This window comes from Polyodon spathula, chromosome 6 (assembly GCF_017654505.1).
Source record: "Polyodon spathula isolate WHYD16114869_AA chromosome 6, ASM1765450v1, whole genome shotgun sequence".
Taxonomy (NCBI): Eukaryota; Metazoa; Chordata; class Actinopteri; order Acipenseriformes; family Polyodontidae; genus Polyodon; species Polyodon spathula.
The window spans coordinates 57,053,629-57,077,316 of NC_054539.1; the positions used below are offsets into that span (position 1 = coordinate 57,053,629).

The 23,688-nt window shown below is 36.0% G+C and overlaps 1 protein-coding gene across 1 annotated transcript in view; it reads right to left on the bottom strand.

Annotated features, from left to right (window-relative positions):
• Nucleotides 1-23,688, bottom strand: part of me1 (malic enzyme 1, NADP(+)-dependent, cytosolic) — a 148,732-nt gene that overhangs the window by 59,695 nt on the left and 65,349 nt on the right. The window contains exons 2-3 of the mRNA XM_041253235.1: nucleotides 22,523-22,656; nucleotides 13,575-13,724 (exon numbers count right to left, since the gene is read on the bottom strand). Coding sequence (XP_041109169.1) covers nucleotides 13,575-13,724; nucleotides 22,523-22,656 — 284 coding nt within the window. The remainder of the gene's footprint in view (nucleotides 1-13,574; nucleotides 13,725-22,522; nucleotides 22,657-23,688) is intronic.

A 23,688-nucleotide genomic window follows, 5' to 3' on the forward strand; every position in this document is an offset into this window, starting at 1 on the left:
TGCTTCTTGGCATGCTTTCTACCAGTCTTTCACATTGATGTTGGGTGACTTTATACCACTCCTGGCGCAAAAATTCAAGCAGCTCGGCTTTGTTTGATGACTTGTGACAATCCATCTTCCTCCTGATCACATTCCAGAGGTTTTCAATGGGGTTCAGGTCTGGAGATTGGGCTGGCCATGACAGGATCTTGATTTGGTGGTCCTCCATCCACACCTTGATTGGCCTGGCTGTGTGGCATGGAGCATTGTCCTGCTGGAAAAAGCAATCCTCAGAGTTGGGGAACATTGTCAGAGCAGAAGGAAGCAAGTTTTCTTCCAGGACAACCTTGTACTTGGCTTGATTCATGCACCCTTCACAAAGACAAATCTGCCCGATTCCAGCCTTGCTGAAGCACCCCCAGATGAGTCCAATTTTCAGCTTTGCCCAACACCTGGTCATCTAATGGTTAGACGGAGACCTGGAGAGGCCTACAAGCCACAGTGTCTCGCACCCACTGTGAAATGTGGTGGAGGATTAGTGATGATCTGGGGGTGCTTCGGCAAGGCTGGAATCAGGCAGCTTTGGCATGAATCAAGCCAAGTACAAGGTTGTCCTGGAAGAAAACCCAACTCTGAGGATTGGTTTTTCCAGCAGGTCAATGCTCCATGCCACACAGCCAGGTCAATCAAGGTGTGGATGGAGGACCACCAGATCAAGACCCTGTCATGGCCAGCCTAATCTCCAGACCTGAACCACATTGAAAACCTCTGGAATGTGATCAAGAGGAAGATGGATGGTCACAAGCCATCAAACAAAGCCGAGCTGCTTGAATTTTTGCGCCAGGAGTGGTATAAAGTCACCCAACATCAATGTGAAAGACTGGTAGAAAGCATGCCAAGACACATGAAAGCTGTGCTTGAAAATCAGGGTTATTCCACCAAATATTGATTTCTGAACTCTTCCTAAGTTAAAACATTAGTATTGTGTTGTTTAAAAATGAATATGAACTTATTTTCTTTGCATTATTTGAGGTCTGACAACACTGCATCTTTTTTGTTATTTTGACCAGTTGTCACTTTCTGCAAATAAATGCTCTAAATGACAATATTTTTATTTGGAATTTGGGAGAAATGTTGTCAGTAGTTTATAGAATAAAACAAAAATGTTCATTTTACCCAAACACATACCTATAAATAGTAAAACCAGAGAAACTGATAATTTTGCAGTGGTCTCTTAATTTTTTCCAGAGCTGTATATATATATATATATATATATATATATATATATATATAAATTAAAACAAACACAAAAACAAATAACAGGGTCATTGCTATAAACCAAGCTGTCAAAATATGGCTGTTGAACAAAAATACATCTAATTAAACAGAATGCTAACTTTAAACAGCTTTGATTTATTGGAATCTATGGTTCCAATTAGGCACTAAAAAATCTAGATTGTAAGGATAAAATGTTTGTATTTCTTTTTAATGTTGCTTAACTTGGACAGAACCACAACCAAATCTTCAGTTGACCAGCTGCCCAACCATGAAGCATCTATGCTGACTTTCAACTTATAATATTGTAGAAATGTTAAGTCTGACTGAACACTGGGAACTAAAAACAGTCAATTTCATTGGGTACTACACATGTTTATTCTTGTGAGCTCATGAAACAAAACATTGAACACAAGTAAAACCATTTTTAATATGAATAACAATGCTTGCTAAGGGCACTTCCAGGGAAATTAATAATTGGTTGGGGCAATCATCTCTCCTAGACAGTCAATAATCCCCTGGACTACTCAGCCAGGAGACTGAGGGCAAACTTGCCTTACAGATGCCCACTCTACTTCTATCTCTCTACCCACAACTACACAGATCCTTAACTATAGTATATACCCCATGGAAGTCCTTCCCTTCAGATGCAGCTTATCAGATTCCCAAAATAACCCTATGGACAAACCCAGGGGACTCAGTACATATACATAACAACCTATAGCAGGCCACAACTACCTTACCATGTCCAGAGCCTCAGGAGACACCCAAACGTGAACTCCCATGACCTGGCCTCAAAGCCAACTGTCCCAGTCAGCGTCTCCCCTAACTTGACCACCATAGTTGGTTAAGAGGGCGCCAAGGCTCTCCCATACACCTCCAGGAGAGGCAGTGACATGCTATACCAATTGGAAAAGAGGGCAACAGAAGTGTGACACCTGTATACACTCGTTTAAGTACAGTCTGTTTCTTTTACGGATAAGTTGGCTAAAAGAAAATAATACATGGTTACTTAAAACTAGAACTACCGGAGCAGTTTTTAAATGCATTTTTCTCCACTGATTTGGCAGTTGGGCGCCTGTGGGTTTTTGTAGTTTTTTTTTTTTTTTTTTTTTTTTTTTACTTTTCTTAAATGTATGTATAAATCATCTCAAAGCATCAGTAGTCCCAGGGTTGCAGAAATTTATGGAGACATTATAAGTTATACCTAGAACTACTGGAGCTGTAATTTTGACCATCATAGTAAAAAACAGTGGGTTTGGCTTAGCATACATGAGGCTGATCACATGATCGAGCAGCTGAACATGAAAGCTTCACATTTATTTTTAATAGCTACAGCAGGAGATCTTTTCAGACGTGGCTTCAGCCTGTTCCTCAACACTCCAAAACACATATCTTAATGTGCAGGGCACAAGCTGGTTTCACAGACTTACGTTAGCCTTCAAGACCTCAAAAGCCTCTTCTTGAAGAAACTAGTTTTTGTTAATCATCTAATAAACAGTAACAATTCTACCATGATTATGATGAAAAAAATCTCTTTCAACAAGACTTAAGTTAGATAATCCAAGATCAGTACTCATCAGGGTCTGTGAAATCAGGCAATAGGAAATCTTCACACAAAAGTATGCAGATATCTGAACCTATCAATGGCTGATATCTGGGTCACAGAACTTTTCCTCCATTCTTTATTCTAACTTGGCTGAAGTACAGTAACTACCATGGCTCCCAAACAAAAGAATATCTACAACAAAAAACACCTACACGTATACAGAAAATAATTCTATGGGAACTCTCTGCTATTTCTACTGCTATCCCTGTGACAAACACAATTTGTGTTTTCCATTGCAATGAGTTCCAAATGTTTTCATATTCCATTCTGTGGCCTGTTTAAGTGTGATTTGCTTTGTATTCTTGGCTTTAATAGACCAACATCTCTATGAGTCACTGATATTTCTTTTCTTGTTGCCTTATGACTGTGAATGGTACACAGCACAGCCAGAGACTGATTCAGCATGAAAAGGTCTGACAAACCTGCAACAGCTGTGTTTTTGTGCATAAAGAATGTAACAGTTGTTACCAGTCTTCAAGCTGGTAACGGCTGATGAGAGGGTGATACAATTTAGCCTCCTGAATATAGAAAATGGGCTAAATGCCCTACACAAGCGTACCCCCAAAATATAGTTAATACTGCTTGTATTAAACAAAGGTAATATATGTTTGGCACCCGATAATATATGTTCACAAACCGTGCAGGGGATATTAATAAATTATATAATTAATAATAACAAATAATAATATAATAATAATATAATAATAATAATAATATATTAATAATATAATTATTATTAGTTATTAGGTTAATAATACTGTCAATTTTATACACACGTGTCAATGGGGTTTCACATGTTAATTCCTTGATCCGAAGGTCTGCCTGTCACTCAGAACAGGACAGGAATGGACTGCCTGAGAAGCTGTGGGCAGACCATGGGTTGCCCAGGCAAAGCCCAAAATAAGTTAGTTTAATTTTTATTTCGGGCTTTGCCCGTAACAGATATATACAGGCGAACTTCACTATAACGAACCCCCCTGGAACCTGGAGAAATACTTGTTACATCAGGTGTTCATTATAATTCGTCAATTTACTGTATCAGTATAAGAAATAAACGCCCAGTCTGAATTGAACGTCAATATATTATATTTTTATTTAGATTACTTCACACTGATCAAAATTTAAATTGTATGTTTAAGAGAAAACCGAAAAATGAAAAAGGAAATAATGTACATTTACTGAATACAGTAATTACATGTCCTTTCTATTGAAAAAAAATACCCAGCGTAGATTGCCTCATATTTGTCTAGTTTTCTTTTCTCAATGCACTGTTTGCAGTTGCCTCATACCCGTTGCCTGGCTACAGTGTGTGAAGACAGACAATGACTGCATATGTCATGCACAATTCCCACTACACTTGGTTATCTTTGAATTAGCCAACCATGGTCTTTGTTTTCACAGGTTGAATAACACATTCACACTGGAGAAAGTTAAAGAGTCAGTCAGTACCGAGATAGTTGTATCTGGGTCGATCCTGGAACGTGATCGTTCTAATAGGGCTAATTTCCATTGTAAAAATGCTGTTAGGATAGTTATAAGAATGATTTGTTATAGTGACGTTAACCTGTATGTAGTTATCTATAACCTGTATAGGATATATATATATATATATATATATATATATATATATATATATATATATATATCTAGGCGGCGCATATATATTAAATAGTTATATTATATATAATCACAATAATATAATATATCCAACTAGTGTGTTGGTTTTTATCTAGGTTGATAAAGGAGGGCACCGCGACGAAAAAGTCACAGTTTACAACAGTTTTTTTTTTTTTTTTTTTTTTTTTTTTTTTTTTTTTTTTACAAACTCCCTCAAATTAACTGTTTAACTTCCTTGTCCTCTCTTCACACAACAAAGCAAAACAGCAAACAGACTCGCATCTTGCTGGAGAGCAATTTTTTTTTTTTTCCGTTACATAATATGAATTACAAAATTTACTAGAAAACAAAGATGCTGCAAACACTAAAACTGTCATAAAAACGTTGCTTTCAGTGTTTTCCAACTTTGTAAATTCAAACACATCCGACTCAATGATGTAAATAATTATGACGTTCACAAACTCAACAGACTCCTGAGATTTCTATGCCGCAGTAAGAAAATTATTTATTTTTGTTCTGTAACACCTATATTTAAACAAAATACATAAAATCATATGTAGTATAAACCCTTGCCTTAACTTTCTTGACTAATTCATAAAGCAAATATGGACTGGAGACCTCGGCTCAGAGTGGGAAACTAAAGGCTTCGTGCGTTAAGAGTCCCCTGTTGGTAGCTATAGTTCTTCCCTCAGGGGGGCCATAGTTTCCCACTATGAGCCTCCTCTCCAGTCCATTATATTTATAAGTACAATCGTTTTTTTACTGGGCTTATGTTTTGAGTCCCTCCTATACTACTCTAGTGGTTTTGAGAGGAGTTATCAGGTCTGCAATGTTGAACGAGTATAAAGTTCAAGACCCAAGAGTAATAAAATGTATATGAACAAGGTTGGAAAATCTGGGGCTCTCGTTTTTCCTTTCAGGAAAATGACTGTGGTCTGGGTCAGCAGGGCAGCAAAAGTGAGGCTAAAGATTATGAAAAGGGTGACAGAAGAGTGACCCCTGAAATGAGCTGTCAGAGACTTTATCATACTGCAGTAAAAATAGTATAGGGTTCAACAGAACAACAGTCACACCATAATATTTGTTTAGGATGTATGTAAAACCTCACAGCAAAGTACATGACCCACTAGGGAAAAATCCTATTTGTACAGCACGTACCATGTAATATGAGCAGGGATAATTTACTAAAACCCTATAAGCCTCCTATTCTTTTACACTGCATTTAGGAACTTGTCAGTCAGTTTAATTAGTTTGCTTCCGGTAAATGACTGAACACACTACATAGAGCTGAATGCTTTCTTTAAAGCTGCATCAAAAGATAGGAAATCTTTCTGCTAAAGATTACTTTGTCTAGTTCAAGAAGGGGACATTTCATGTGTCTGTTATTTTTACACGTTTTGTGATGAGTCAAAGGGATTTCGGTCTGTGATTCAGCCTCCCGACAGTTCCACTGGAGTCAAGTGAAGGATAAGGACACTTGTCAGTTGGGGATTGGTGTTCCACTGTCTACAGAGGCGGGACATTACATACTAAAGGGAACGTACTACTGTGTTCGGGGTTGGTCCGAAAGTAAAATAGTAAGGGAGGAGACTATGGAGGGAGAGACTAGTTTGATGCAGCGGGATTTTAAAAAAAAAAACACTAACATTTCTTTTGTCTTTTTTTGTTTATGTATGGTTCGCCACGACGACGATTAAAGACGAGTTCTCATGGTCTGTTTTGGATTTCACCCCTGCACTCCTTCCCTCACACCATTTTGTTTTCTTTTGTTATTTAATTATTTTGTTGTATATAGATAATAAAAATAAATAATTTTATTTCTTTTACAGTATTTTGTTTGATAATTCACTGATGGTGAAAACAGAATGTCTTTAAATGGTGGACATACAAAACTAGCTATTCAAAAATGTAGCATGTACTGTTTTTTTCAGGTAAGCATTTAAATATTTAGGAACATTTGTTGTATAACAATTTATACTGAAGTTATTCCACGAATGCGGATCGCCATAAAACCTAGGAGGCCCCGAAGGGTCGAATGCACACAAGCCAACAACAAGCTCAGTATCACGTATAAAGCCTGAGAATTGGGATTGTCTTAGAATGACAAATCAGTTTCTGACGGGACGGGAAAGGCATGGTACCTTATTCCCACCAGCATGAGATTTAAAACAATGGGTGGTACATTTATGTTCAACGTGGGAGACAGAAATGCTAGGGTAACCAAGCAGGGCTGCAACCCACACTTCTCTGTGTTTATTTATCAGCAGCAAAAGTGTATCCAGCACCCACTATCGGCTGTATACAAGTGCATTTAGATGGAAATCAGCAGATTATTGAAATCACAGAGCCAATACAGTTGAGTGCAGATGGTATTCCTGAGAGCATACAACTTAACTTTAGTTTTAATTAAATCCTTGCTCATACACCGTGACCAGAATACTTCAAGAAGGATTGAAGTAATATGAATCCTAATCTTATTCAGGACATACTGTTTTAACAAGCATATTGGGGTTAATGGAACTGTTCTAAATAATGGCAGATCTAAACACCGCCACTGTTAAATGATTAAAATAGGACCAAGCCTGGCATTTGAAACTTTAGAGACTCACATGCTGTTATGAGTTGGTTTTCTTTTAATGATTTAAACAATGGTAGTATTAAGGTTCTCTATTGCTAAGATAAAAGTAATAGAACCCTCAAATAAATAATAGTAAAAAATTTTATTTGAATATCAAAAAAAAAAATGTAATTGATCATCCTACTTAAATGTGGTAGAGCTCTTGTATCAAAGCAGCAGCGCTGCCCCTCATCTTTTTTATTTTATTATTTTATTTTTTATTAATTGCAGTTAAATAAGAGACTGCCAGCAGGAACAACAGAACATTCATTTTTATCTAATTATCATGTGTGATCTCATGATACACTATAGCTAAAAGAATAACACATAACTTAAAGAAAATGTAATCCTAACAAAGAACTGCACTGAGAACAGTGGTTCATCTCAATGGTTTGTCAATGGTCTGTCAAGTTTATCAGTTTCCATGTCGTTGTGCGTGCGTGAGTGTGTGTTCGTGTGTAAACTACAGCACATCAGAAGCTTTTGCGATGCAGTAACTCATTAAAGCATTAAACTTCTATAGGAATAGCAGAATAACTGGGTGGGATATTTGTCCTTTTTTCTCCCCCAAAAATGTGTTTCCTCGTTGATGTCTGCCAAGACTAGTACAGCATGCATATGTCTGTCTTGGCCCTCACCATTGCAGAAACCCATTTTTGAGCTTAAAAGAAGAATATGTCAACCAGTTATATTGCAATAGTAGAAAATGGATATCACTGTTATACACTTATAAGATGACACATTGAAAACTGTTGTTTTCAGTATATAGTGAATACCAAATAAAAGTAGTTTAAAAAACATGCGATCTGCTTTGGGCTATTCGTTTTCAGTTTTTATTTTTGGTCATGTGATGTCCCTTTAAAGTTATATTGAGCTGAGTCCGTTTCTTAATTAAACTCTTGGAAAAGCCTTGACTGTGAAACAAGATCACTTTTGTTTTTTTCTCCCGTAACTTGATTTTGTTTCATTTAACACAGTTGGCTCAAAAAAGGTACATCACATGTTCAAAAAAAAAAAAAAAAATGAAAACGAAGAGCCAGAAATATACTGTGTGTTTTTTCAGGCGTTTATAGTTATTATACGTCAATTTTTATAAATAATATGAATACAAGAATAATACAACTTGAACTAATAATTCCAGAGTACGATTTCCTTTAAGTAAAGATATTTCATGCCAATAAAATCATTCTAAGTTTTTGTTTTTTTTATTCCTCCAGACCACAAGCTGTAATAAAATCTATAAATAAAAGCCATTACACATAAAAACATGTGGCTGGTATAGTACATGTTACCTTTACCACAGTCAGACACTTTGGAATAGTGTCTAAGAACTCCTTTGGCAAGTTGTTTTAACATTCACCAGAAATCTGTGAAATAAAAAATTGGCACGCTATGCAGGGAAGCTTAAGGTCGAATCTACCACCTTAAAATGGATGCAACCATATTTAGTACCAGTTGGAATATGTAAATATCTAGACCACAATTACATTGATTGATCCCAGAACTTTGTCTAGTTTGCCCTCAAAGCACCCACAATGATTCAACAGCAACAATGTGGCTATGTAACCAATTCCAAAACTGTGTAAAAATGTGTCCTTCCATCCTAAATCTGTCTCCTCAATTTTAGTCTTTTAGTCTCTAGTATCTATGCAGTGATGACAGCTATCTTTGTCTACTGCTTTTAGGATTTATTTTTTAAATGCAATCATCTCCATTTTTTGGACAGGTATGGAATAAGATATAAATAAGGGAACCTAGTCTAAAACTACAATTCCACAATGGAACATTAGTATCGCATAACATGATGTTGATTATCAGTCAGTAATAAATTAACAAATCAGCTGACTTTGCACTGCAGATTCATGCAATTGTATTCTTAGATGTTATTTCCGATATAGAAATGGTATAAAAATTGGCAAAAGAAAAAATAACGACAAACAAAAAATTTAACAACTCATTAAAAACATACAAAATCTGCTACTGTTATCTCTTAATGTAACATAATGAAAGCTTTTCATCAAAAACAACACAACAAAATCAAGGGGGGGGGGGGGCCGTTAATTTAGCAATCTTTCAGACAAATGATATGATTTCTTGAATTCTGAGTAACATGTGTGTGTTCTATTAATGCACAGAATAACCCACAGGTACACATTATTCTTTTACAGCCAATTTCCCATCATCCATATTCACAATTTTCTGTCACTATCTGTGTTGCTGACAATATTGTTGGGGATGTTCCCCCTCGCTATTCAAGCAGAAACAACAATCAACAGTTTAACCATGTGACATTTCAAGCCACAGCAAGGGTTGAAATTGTGTTACCAGCTACATAATTGCCATGAAACAATGCTGAATGTCTCAAAAATCAAGAAGCATTTGATATGCTGCAATCACATCCCACCTCTCTAATTCAGGGCAATGTCTAAGAGAACTGAGCAGGCAGGTCCTACTACAGTGTCCAGGCAGTATAGTATATACCTCCGTTATCCCCTGAATAAAATAACTCCAGTAATCCCTCCATTTCTAAAACAGTCTGCTATAGGCACTAAACCGTATGCTGTGAAAAAAAGTAGTTTCCCTGTTTCATGGATAAGTGATAATCCATGCAGAGAGAAGCACAAGACTAATAACACAATGTCAATAGGAAGCTTTTTTGATGGCACAAAATCATTTAAATCTCATACCACTTGACATGATAGCAATTGTTTATACTGAAAGCGACTGGCATTACGCCCAAGAACAGCATCCTGAGTGCAGTCTGATATTACTTCTTGGAATAACTACTTTGTAACAGTGTGTATTCATTTTCAAGATGGGAAATACTCTGAATATTCTACAAAAATAATTCAATAAAATGCTAAATTATAAATATGCAATAGAGTTATAACTACAGTAATGTCATGCTTTTACCTGAATTTGAGAGGGTACTCTATGTATACAAACTTAAAAATACCACCGGTCTTGCTTTATTTCAAGGGCAATTTTTTTTTGTATAGTTTATTAACTGACTTATTAACTAGCTTAATGACACATTAACAAATTCTGTCCATGTTTTGTTAATGATTACATATTTATAAACTAATAAAACAAGGGCAGATCAAACTGTTCAGCAAACTTCAGGTCCCTACTTCTGGATTCCAAGCCGATCATATAATTGAAAGGGGGTTACATAAGTTTAAAATCACTTTTAAGTAGTTGATGTAGTAATGGTTTAGGAAGTGAGACCAGGTTGTATGTTATTATACTGTTTTAATAGTTAATACACTGTTTACTAAATATTAAGTATTAACACAAAATTAGCAACATTTGTTTATGTGTTAGTAAACTAGTAGTTAACAGGTAATAAACAAACAGAAAAATGTCCCTTACAATAAAGTGTGGCCATAGTACAATATTGATAAACCTTATGCACAATAAATACTTACAAATAATTATACAAATACTCACCAAATATTTGATTATGACAATTACAAGACCACTACATTGGCACAGATTATGTAGATCAGATGTTTAAACTTTGAGACAATGTTCTTTTCTAAAATGCCCACAACTCGCATGCAGTGAACATTTTAGGAGGCTTACCAACACTTTTGTTTGAAGTAGCAGGGCGCTTTAAAATCTTCATCTCTTTTGCTCAAATCATGACTTACAAAACCCTGTTTGAGCATGGCTAAACACATTTGGAAAGGTCAGTGACAATGGCCAAGGGCACTTATTACTCAGATTATATTACAACCTCACTCAAATCAAAGTACTGTACTGCTAAACCAATTAATTGTATTTAACAAGGTTTGCTTTTCAGCAAGCAATGTGGGAACCACAGGGAGTATAGGAAAGTAAAATACTGCACTTGAATCTCATTGCAATTCTTTTCCTGCTGTTTTGTTTGCAGTACCTTTTTTCGTTTATTATATCTCAACAATGACTGTAAAGAAGGTACATTAATCTTTGTGATTTTCTCCAGTCTCCCCCTGCACTGGTTCACTTATCATTCTGTCAGGGTTAACATCTTTCACTAGTATTTGAGGTACAGTGAGAGAGTGATTGAGCTGGCTTGCACATCATGATAATGTAAACCATAGCCAGAATCACAAAGCTGTGAACAACCAGATGTATTATCTATCTGAATTACAGTCCCTTTCTCACACTGCTGATACTTGGCAGCCCTAAATCAGATGCTACTCATTTGATCATGTAAAACATTTAACAACGTTGTTGCTTTGACATTAAGGAAGACAGCTTACCTAATATAGAAAATGTTACAAATTCCCTTGTCATCATAATCTTTTGATGAATTTCCTTTTTTCTTTTAAGAACACATCTTGGGCAACATATGATTCAACTCTCTTACTTCAACAGTGCAGTTTGAAGTTATGGAAGTTACGTATGGCTCATGCATAACTTGGTAAAAGCACAGATTTAAAACAAAAAAAAGGCAAAATGAACCTACTACTGTTCATAATCTACTGCACCTGCTCATTTGTTGTCATCTCACCACCTGCTAATATCTCTGAATTGAAAAATACATGTAGGATTGTAATATTTTTTTTGGTTTGTATTATGCACCAGTTTTGTCAAGATGATTATAATATTAAACAGATGTTCACATCGTTTCATCTGACTTAATTTCTATTGCCAGAAAAATGTGGTGTTTGAATTATCGATGTTGGAACTGCTTATATACACTGTTTACATGTAATCTGAGCAGTGAAACAATGATTTATCATAACACCGTGTGTGATGAGTCAAAGGGATTTCGGTCTGTGATTCAGCCTCCCGACAGTTCCACTGGAGTCAAGTGAAGGATAAGGACACTTGTCAGTTGGGGATTGGTGTTCCACTGACTACAGAGGCGGGACATTACATACTAAAGGGAACGTACTACTGTGTTCGGGGTTGGTCTGAAAGTAAAATAGTAACGGAGGAGACTATGGACGGAGAGACTAGTTTGATGCAGTGGGATTTTTTAAAAAAAACACTAACATTTCTTTTGTCTTTTTTTGTTTATGTATGGTTCGCCACGACGACGATTAAAGACGAGTTCTCACGGTCTGTTTTGGATTTCACCCCTGCACTCCTTCCCTCACACCATTTTGTTTTCTTTTGTTATTTAATTATTTTGTTGTATATAGATAATAAAAATAAATAATTTTATTTCTGTACACATAAATTACTGTCTGGACATTCCATTTAATACACTCTCGCCTCACACCGTGTAACAATTTTTATTTTTTTTTTGTTCCTGGGTAGTAAGTGTTATTTCCTAATTGCTTATGCCTCAAAAGTATAGAAAATGGCTATTATTCCCCACAAATTTTGCTTTTGTGACCAGGACAGTGATAGTGTAAATACAGTATAATCGTAAATCTCGAAAAACTACTCACTTCTAAATCTTTTGTAGTCATCTTTGTATTACTTTAGTATAAATACATGTTAATTTGGATTCATATGTTGTTTTTTTCTGACTTTATGTGAACGAAAAGACACACATTTGCCCTTTTTCCCATTGAAAATAGTGATATTTTGAAATATCACTGTCCTGGTCACAAAAGCAAAGCTTGTGGGGAATAATAGCCATTTTTCTATACTTTTGAGGCATAAGCAATTAGGAAATAACACTTACTACCCAGGATTAAAAAATTGTGTTACATAGTGTAATCATAGTCACACACATCTTTAACTGAATGCAATGCAAAAAATCCCTTGATCGACACACTTGACCCCACGATGGAGTATTTGAATAATTTAGTTTAACACATAAAAAAGGGACAATGAAGAATGCATCCTCTGTATTTGCACTCCAAGAGGAGAATTACACTCTTAGACAAAGAATATAATACCTTCAAAACATAGGAGGAATCAGTAAAAAAAAAAAAAAATGTTTGTATCGACAGGCTGCTGTCACGCCTAAAATAGCAAATACTGGTGATGAAAACTCAGGACTTCATCACCATTACATTTAAACAGCTGATCATAATCTTTGAAGAAGGAAGCTGGTCTGAAAGAAATCACATCACAACTAGGTGACATTAATGAAAAGCAGCTAATGTATAGACTGTACATACAGTATACAGATGTTGTTGTGACGAGTTTTTTATGACTCTGCAAAGCTTGACGAAACAGAGGTATGTGTCATCTCAAACCATGTGATGCCTTAGTAAATGTAACAAATATATTGTCTCTTGTATTCGAGTAGTGAGGAAGATGTTATCGGGCAGACTTTTCTTTGGCAGAGTTTTAGTGCTAATGAGCCAAACAAAACTACCGCATCTGGATAAAGATCGTTTGTAGGTACACACCTTTATTCAGTGTTTGTCTATCAAACCTTTTAAGTTACCTGCTAGCATGTTGATATGATGTAATTCATTTGCACAGCCTGAATTATTGTTGTTCTAACTGCCCCTACAAACTCAAGGTTGAGTATACCATTTTCTATCTGCACATTTTCTGAGATGATTCAGGTTAGTCACCTACCTTGGTCTCCTGAAGGCTAAGCCATACTGCTGACAAGCCAGACCCACGGTGGGAGTGTAAACGATTGGCATGAATCTGTGTATATCAGAGGTTAGCACTCTATAGAACAGTTTCTCATTCCGATCCTGAAGAGACATCAAAAAAATGTATCTGTAAAAAGAAAAAGGAAAATGTAACTTGTTTTCAGAGGTTTACTCAAAATATTAGGCAAGTAAACAAGAAATGGCATATACTTTCACAAATATGGAAGAGACTGTTTAAATAATATTGGGTTTCATTGATATACCATAGGACTAATTGTCTAGAAACATGGCAGATAAACAAACTACATAGTTTTGGTATTAGAAAGTGCTTAATCCTTTCATTGTATTGTGCCCAAGCAGAATCCACTGTTAAAATGTTCAAGCCTGCCACATGGAATACAACATAAAATAAATCTCTTTTCTTTTACAGTGTTCCACAATACTAAAAGGCAGCACTGTATAAATATTTTAAAGCGGTATTGGAATAGTTTCTAACAGCTATATTCTATATACGGTTCCAGGTTACGTTTTATTAGTTTTAAAGTTCACTGTTGAGGAAGCCCCGGTGACAGAAGCTACTCTAGATCTGTCTTCACATAAGCTATTGCTTTCAATTTATTAAATGAAGGCGCTAAAGGCAGATAAAAGTAGGTAAAATTAGGCAAATATATAAAAAAATAAAAACTCACCTCAGTGGCATGATAGTGTAAACAGCACTAATAGTGTTGGTAATTGTAACTACTATATAAATGTCACTCAGCCTATTTGTAAGAGTTTGGGAAACTTGCATTTTACTCCTGCAAAAGCTTTCTCGTCTGTTACTTTCTTTTAGCCAATAAAGTACTGCACCAATATTTTAGCTTGAGAGCCACTGTTCCATAAGTCATTGTCTGATAAGGACACAGAATTGCCAGATCATTAAAACTTAAGACAAGTTGAACAATTGGGGATTTTTTTAAATCGTATTGTTTTCTGTGTCAGGCATGTGTTCTGAGGCTTGTTTGGAAAAAAAAAAAAAAAAAAAAAAAAAAAAAAAAAACAATTGCAGGGGAATATAAATAAATATTCTTTTATAGTCAGGTTTATATTCCCCTACAAATGTATAATTGTACCTTTACCATCTTATCTTCCAGCTTCAATGTTCCCATGTGCTAGTATCAAATTAAGCAGATTTATTAGCTTAGTGCTGTTACTATAAGTTTTTCCAACCAAATAGAGCAATTAAATTATATTCCAAGTGTGGGAATCCTATAATTTTAACTTTCCCTATTTCCAGCAGTTAAGCAGACTAGAATTGCTCTCAGATTGTATTTGTTTACTGCTTTCAAAATAGGTTTTGCATATCTACTTGTAAATGATCAATTTATCCAGTAAATGTTACTACAAGCGGTTTAAGATGGCTTTATGGTGCACACAGGTTATTAACATTATATAATAAGCCATCGATATTACACTTGTTTTGCTAGTTTATGGGCACTCATTCAGCCAAACATGTCATGACATTGCTTGATCTCCATAACTAATGTAACAGGCTGTGTTCTGTGCAACATTTGCTGTATTACTCAAATAAGTGACTGATCAGAAATAAATTTCAAACCGAAAAACACATTCTGCTTACACAGCCAAGGTGAAGAAACAACTCATTTCAAATAACATTGTTCCATTGTGTACGAAAACCTCACATCAACCATTTCCTGTAGTCCACGTGAGCAGCATAAAGCCTCCTTTTTTAATTCGATAGTGTTTTTTTCCACCCTTGCAGGTGGTGAGCAGTACTTCTGGAAATATTTTACTGGGAGTTGTTTAATCATATTGAATGGAGCTTAATAGTGGAACATCCTTAAGCAGGTGTGGAAATGGTCAGTTCTATGCAATTTTCCTACCAGTGCTTTTGGGCACTATAACAAATAACTCCCCCCGCCAAAAAAAAAAAAAAAAGCTGTAAGAGCCAACAATTAGTAAAGGTTTTAATTATAAGAATATAGTATAGTACAAAGGCAAAGTAAATCATGCAAATTATGTTGGAGTAAAATGTGATGATATCATGGAAAATGAACACATTTTCCAATGCTGGAAATTTTGAATGATTAAAAAAGAATGGCATAACAACAATCTTAGTGATTTTAAAACTGGCGACTGTAACTCTTTAAATTGGAAGTGTTGTAACCTTTCTGGGGAAAGGCCGAATCTGGGACATACATCTAAAACACAAAAGAAGAAGGTCACATTCTGCTCTGTTCTCTAAAACTGAAACTAACCCCTTGCTGCAGTACAAACAGTAACACCTCTCACCCTATTGAGTGATACCATAGGACCAGCAGCCTATAGCCCTCAAATATAACCCAATCCATATGTGCTTCACTTCACCAAAGCAACCCAATTACGGGTACCCCCAGTCGAGCGATATAGCTAGAGTTTATTGAAATTCTTTTGTATATTTTATAATTTTTTGATTTATTTTTCACAAATGTCGTTTTATTACAGATACACATTCATAAAACAACAAATATATCAATAATAGTATAGAAGACATCATGTTTTAACTACTTACATTTTTTTTTAAAACATTATCCAATTTTGACAAACAGACCTGCACAGAAAATTAATTTAGTTCCCATAATTTCTCACTAGCAGCAGTAACGGTAACATACAGGTGCCCACTTCTTTTTAATCAACTGCCTATTTACAATAAATACTGCCCATGTCCTACAATACAATAAGATAAAATAAAAGTATATATATAAAAGTACACACACACACACACACACATATATATATATATATATATATATATATATATATATATATATATATATATATATATATATATATATATATATACACACACACACTGTCACAACACTTGCACATACAGCAATCTACCCATTAAAAAAAAACAAACACACACACACTAGGATTTGTGTTTCAATCCCATTGCACTGAAGCAGTATACAACAAGCTTGGAGTTTCTCATTATTTAAAACACTAAGCAAAGCAGATTCATTCATTCAAATTCATTCAAAACTAAAACAGCATTTTCTCCAGTGCAAAGTTTGCACCACTTGAAATAAAACAAAGAATTTGCACACTAATACAAACCTGTGCAAACAAAAAAGCCATATTTTCCCCAAAAGCAATAAACAGCTAATGACAGTTGCTTAATCTGCACATCATTATCTTGTCACGTCAGCTGCATACATCCCCTCATGCTCAAATTCTTTGCAGCATTGTTTAATTGTTATGCACGGTTTAATTCCCAGCCAACTGGCTTCAAATTATACATCTGCGCAAGTCAGAGCTTCCATTTCCCTTTAGACCATGTCTATGGTAACAGCTGAGCTGACAACTACGATTGCAAGAACTTATTTAAAAGTATTTTCTGCATAAACTTCACAATTTAAAAATGTCACTATGTTAATGTTTTTTGGTGTTATTTCTTTTTATATTTGCATTTCGTTTTATACGTTACATTTCATGTTATTTCATATTTGTGAAAAACATGGGGCTCTAGATATAGCTACAGCTCTGCAAACATTCAGAAACAAGTGACCAAAATACAGCAACTATTACAGGTAATTAGTCATAGTTCTAGGGCTACCTCTGCCGAGTCAACATTTTCTTGTGTTTTTATGCTCATACAGAGCAGCAAAATAATTCAACATACCAGTAACAGTCCTAGAAGACAGAAGAACTAACAACAAGAATACCGTTTCATCACAACACATATCTCAAGTTCCCTCCTGGTGCACTTTCCGGGAGTATGTGAATGCTGTTGACAACACAATCACAGAGATTTTAAAAATGTTAGTCACTGTTTTGGAGGAATGGTATGGCAACCGTAATTCATCAAGGCCCACATTTAAACAGGAAAAAGCTAGTTTCTACACCCACTCTCTTATATTAAATTTCAATCCTTCAAATTCTGAATCCTAAGCCATTAGGATAAGTAAGTAAGCCATTTAAATTGACTTTTTTTTTTATAGTAAACTACTTTTCCACCCCATTAATATGTTCAGTTGAGTCACATAGATTAAGTTTTGTTTTTTTGTACACTTTGTGCCCACACAAAAATGTGAAGACATTAAACCCATGGGTTCAGAGAAGCACCCACATGTGCAGTAGCAATCATACTTCCCTGGTCTTTAAATGTTATTTCACACAGCTCAACTTTTTCACAAAAACTGGATATTAGACAAATATAATTTCCAGGTTGACTCATACACATAATAAAACAAGTCACAATTCAGATGACATGAATCACAACATAAAATCCATGGGATGCTGAATGCTAGTTATATTTAACCATCTGCATCATCACCATGTGTCACTTTCCAAGTGCCATCAGCCAGACTGTAATCTAAACACATAAAAACTGTCTATTTCAGGATTTTAACTAGGGATCTGGTTTTCATATCTTTCTTGTTCCTTTGAGCATGTTTTTTTCTTTCAAAACAATTTTGCACTAGAACATATTTACAAATCTAACTTAGAAATCAATCTCTCCCCCTTCAGAAAATCAGAGATGGATTTTTCCTTTTTTTTTTTTTTTACAGCAACAATGTATTCCCCTGGTTTGCATACACTGCATATTGTTAGGGGTGTTTCCAGAAAACCATGGAAAGGTGGCTAATGTACAGCTAGGCCAAAAGTTTGGAATTACCTAGAATTCATAAAATTCACCTTGGGGTTTTCGGGTCCGCCGAGTTCATTATTATTATTTTATTTTTTTCCCCCCCGTTTGAGCTGTGGCCTAGCAAAGGTCAACCTAAAGTGAAAAAGTGTCCCTGACCAGAAAAATCACCCTGGGCTCAACTTAGACGCCACCATCATGTGTAGAACCTCGTTCAACTTGTAATGAATAGGGCTTTCGAGAAAAAAATACCAGGAGCACCTAACTTACTTTTGGCAAGTTGCCAGACGAGGGGTAAGTGACAAGTTTTATTCGAACTTCAGCCCAACCCTTTACCCTGTAGGGGATTTGGATCCTGAAATGTTAATAATGTTGTAAGAACCTTATGGGCCACTCTTCCAAATTTTGTGAAACACCTTTGGTTTCAAGTCCCCCCACTTGTTATTATCCCCCTCTGAAATTTGAATTTTTGGTATTTCTACCAAGTTAAAGGGGCTAAGAACCACATAGTCCTAACCGAACTGGCGTTATTGTTCAACTGTGCATTGTCTGAGGTTAGATCTAGAGTAAAACGTGACAGGGTGTGCTTCCAGTGGCACAAGCTTGGAGCTGAGGGGTTATGAACTTGCTTGTGGAACTTAGATTTCTTTGTTGCTGTGACACAACTGAAACTATCAAAACCCCAATTAGTGAAGTTTTAAAAATACAAACTGATAGAAAACACAAAAAATAGATTACTATGGTAAACGTAAGGAACTTGAAATGGTTAACAACTTCCAGCAACACTAGAATTTCACGTCTACTCCTACTTGAATCGAACTAAAAATATCAGTTCTTATGACAAATATATAACTACACAAAAAGGAAAGGATCTTAAACATTTTAAAAGTTGCATGCATAATGTGGTTGGGTAACAACTGCTATAGAAACCACACATCACAAGTTCAGTAATCAGCAGATTTTAAATTATTGCGGGTGTGAACTGGAACAGGGAGCTAGATTTATTCTTCATAATGTTCTTCCATTCATAGAACAGTCTGTCCTCGGGGGAAGGGCCACTTGAAGATGTTTGGTTCGGCAGGATGCATAACCTTCACGCTCTTAACTTCTCCAGGGAACATTTTATTGTCACACATCTTCACCCAGTCACAAGCTTACATCTTCACCCAGTCACAAGTAGGCGTAGAGTGCTGAAACTGCGGTGATGCCGAAGTCTTGCTGATGAAAGCCAAGGTTGGCAAAGTTTTTGCAATTCTTGTACTGCCTAGCAGCTCCGTCACTGAAGTAATGTATAAGTCAAGAACCTCCCTCTTGATCAAAGGAATTACCTCCTTCTGAAATGCATACACTGTCAATGTGGAGTGTTGCATTGCATTACTCGTCACTGCAACACATGTGATTATATTCACCGTCCCGATGGAAGTAGAACACAAACAGAGGGAGTGTTGCCTGAGAATTGTCCCAATGAATTCCTTGGGCATTATCTTTGATCACAAAACTATAATTTTCTGCAAAATTGAACAGACAGATGGCTGGTTATCAATCAGTCTGTATTTTTAAAACGCAACTAATTGAGGTTTTGTTAGTTTCAAATGTGTCACTCTAACAAAAGAAATCTACATTTCACATGCAAGTTCATAATCCCTCAGCTCCAAGCTAGTGCCACTAGAAGCACAACCTGTCACTTCTTACTCTAGATCTAACCCTAGACAATTCAAAATTGAAGAATAATGCCAGTTCAGTTATGACTGTGTGGTACTTTAGCCTCAAAGTGCCCATAAACAATGCTCGAATGCATGACAAATGCAACTTCAAAAATCTGCCAAAAATCCAAAATCTGCAGGTACCAAAATGTTTTGCTTGATTCTTGTAGATCTCATCAACATCTATCCAAAATATCTTTGGGTGATTTTTTGAAGCCCCGCCACGTGAGCTATTTTGGCCTAATCCTGGTAGGGATAACAAAAATTCTAATTTCAGAGGGGGTTAATGACCAGAGGGGGGACTTGAAACCAAAAGTGTTTCACAAAATTTGGAAGAGTGGCCCATAAGGTTCTTACAGCAAAACTAACAGCGTAATGGGTTTGGCTGAAGTTCGAATAAAACTGGTCACTTACCCCTGGTCTGGCAACTTGCCAAAAGTGAGTTAGGTGCTCCTGGCATTTGTTTTTTCTCGAAAGCCCTATTCATTACGAGTCGACAGAGCTGCTGCATATGGGGGCAGCGTCTAAGTTGAGCCCAGGGTGATTTTTCTGGTTAGGGTCTGTGGCAAAGCGTAAGCCTTGCACAATGGAATATGTAGTTTATTGTATGTTTTTGTGTTAATTGTTAATATTGATTTAATTGTTTAGCTGCTGTGGCGCTCCGCTGGGGACGATTACCCGTCTGCGTGGAGCAGCAGCTGAAAGCAATCAGCTGTTCCAGCAGGCAGGTGGGCGTGTCTCAGCGGAGCGTCAGTATAAAAGCATGTTGATCGCTGTGATCGGGGCTGCTGCAAGGCCTGCCGTTTTCACGGCACCTTTTGAGTTACAGTTTGGGGTATTGTGTTTTATTTTGCACTTTTTGTACGGTTTTCTGTATCTGTCCTCTGTGCGTTACCATCGCTGGTAACGTCACATGACCGCCTTTATTTTACTTTCACTTTCTTTTTGTTGTTAATAAATCCTGCGCGCCTGTGCCGGCGTTTCAACACCAACCTCAGTCTCTCTGTATGCTTGAACAGCGGCTACCCACGCGTGTGACCCGAGGAAGACCCTGTCACAGGGTCACTTTTTTCACTTTAGGTTGACCTTTGCCAGGTCACAGCTTGAAGTGAGAAAAAAAAAAAAAACCTCAGTGGGCCCGAAAACTCTATTGCAAAAGTCTACCGGAAGCCATAATAGTAGTACAGTATTTCATGCAAAACTTTTGGCCATAGCTGTATTCTGTGAATTTTCCCAGTGGGGTATATATTCAAATAATTTGAAAAGCGTTGAAAAGTGAAATCTTAATATTGCAAGCGGTATTTCATAATTTGCAATGCATAGCTGATTTTAACCAAGTAGTTTATACAATAAGGTCCCAACACGCACACATAAAACAGTTGGACGGAAAAACAGAACAACTAAAACATGTTGCTTGCACTGGCTAATACGCTTAACATTATTATTCAAAAGTGGAAAGGTTTTCAAAAACATATGTTTAAAAACTGCTAGTTATCTTTCAATTATTACTGTTTTTAAAACATCACTAGCCCCTTTTAATGGTTGGTGTGCTGTGGAATAGGAGCTGTTAAATCAGAATCTAAAACAAAAACCCAACTATGCCCTACAATGATGAAATTCTTATCTGAACAAACAGATAAGAACTGTGATAATGTGCCTGTAAAAACATTTTGAAGAATTCCATCACATGTTTTTCCCTTAGGTTCAGGTAAAAAGAACAATACTATCCAAATGAAAGCAAAAGTCACATTGAATCCATCAGTTAAAGGTGTACTTTATACCCTCAGAATGTGCATAATAATTTATTTGTTGTCTGTTTATTACTATTATACATGTTTTTCATTATCTATTACTGTTTCAGCAAATTTTGCATTTTCAGTAGTACAGTAAATGTTACCTTTGGGCAAACTCATCCCTTAGTGCTAATAGTCATTTTTTATACTGGCTTCATTACAGAAATCCACCTTGCTGCTTTCTCTGAGACTGTCCCAAGGGTGAAATATGCCAGCAACTTTATAAGACATACCGAATATCCATGAGTGCTAAATCAGAGCACATACAGGGCTATAAAAACAAAATGTGAACAACTGTTTTAAGGAATGTTTTGTTAAGGACTGTTTTTTCAAGACTATTTTACTTAATGAAAACCAGGTTTATCGTTCATGAAACCTTTTCCAACTGTACAACTTACTGTAAGTGAACGTTAACTCTTCAACACAAGAAAAAGTCATTAAAATAATAGTCCTTAAAACAACCTTTAAAGGTTATGTGAATGGGCCCAATATATGGTGATAATCAGACAGAATTAGTGAATGTTCAGTTAAACCTCATTTAAGGCCAATTCAGTAAAAAGACCACCTCACAATTATGCTCCTATTGGCAGCAATATAAAGCCGCCTTGACAATTATTTTGAGATGTTTCAAGTAAGCCCACCCTGAGGCCACATTCTGTTGGTCCCTTAACTGTCCTGAATAGGGAGGTTTCACCGTGCATAAACCTTTTACAAAAGGTTTGGTGTTGTCTCAACCCACGGCAGAAAGGGGATCCCAAGATTGCTCCTTGCTAAGCCAAGGTGACAGAATCCCACCCACCTGTCCAGATCATCCTTCTTCATGTCATAGTTCCTCAGCACTCTCAGGACCTGGACATCCTGACTGAGAAAGCATGGAGGGAGGAGGCCATGGATTCCAAGCTGCAGCCTCTCCTCCAAGGAGAAGGCCATGCCCTGCAAAAGGAAAAAATATATATAATATACAGCAAAGCAACTATACAAAACCAATATATTTCACTTAATTACATGTTTAGGAACTGTATGGGAACTGAAGTACATTTCTTATTACAATGCACATACATATCTGAATGTTGTTCTCAATTATTAGTTTCCTGAAACTATGCTGTTTTGGCTAAATAATGCTTTTTTTTAAATTTTCGATACAGTGGAATACAAGTCCACATGGCAGCTATCTAATAAAATATATACTCATACCAGATTTGTTTCCCCTCTTGGACATGCTAGCTAGATAAATTCAGTGATCTGGTGAATAATCTGGCAGACTATGCCTATAATAGAAATGTGCAGGTGTTAATAATTTGGTTAGTTTAACAATACAGATTTCAACTGTTGAATTTGAGTCATACACAAAAATCAATAAACAGAAAAATAACTTTCAAGTTTCTAGGGTCTACAAATAAGTTGCTATTGCAGCTGTGCATTAAAATACCACAAATTCTGTCTCTCTGGAAAAGAACACAAAAATAACAATCCCTGTTTATAATTAACCAAGAAAACATTTGGTTGAGTTATTCATATACTTTACTTCTAAGTCAAGCAATTGTTTTCTCTATTCCAAGAACTCTATTCCAAGATGTAAATGCAAAATAAATGTGACCAAGGTAATATGGACAGAACTTCATATATACCCAGATGCTGATATTTCCAATAACCAAAGTAAAGAATGTCTTTGCAAGGTTTTAAGTGGATAAGTGGTTCTCTAGGTATTAGGCAAAAACAAATTTAAAAAAAAAAGTGTGACATATGAAGGCCCTGGTGCTTGCACCATTTCTTGAGGTAACGTTTTATTTTATTTACATCACTGTAACCAACCACCATACAGTCGCTACTGTAAACCAGAAATAGGGTTTTTTATTAGCAAACTTGAATGGAGTAATGTTTTTTTTTTTTTTTTTTTTTTTTTGCTAAAAACTTAATTTAAACCGGATAAGTATTGATGGGCCGATGTTTGTAAACATCACTCCT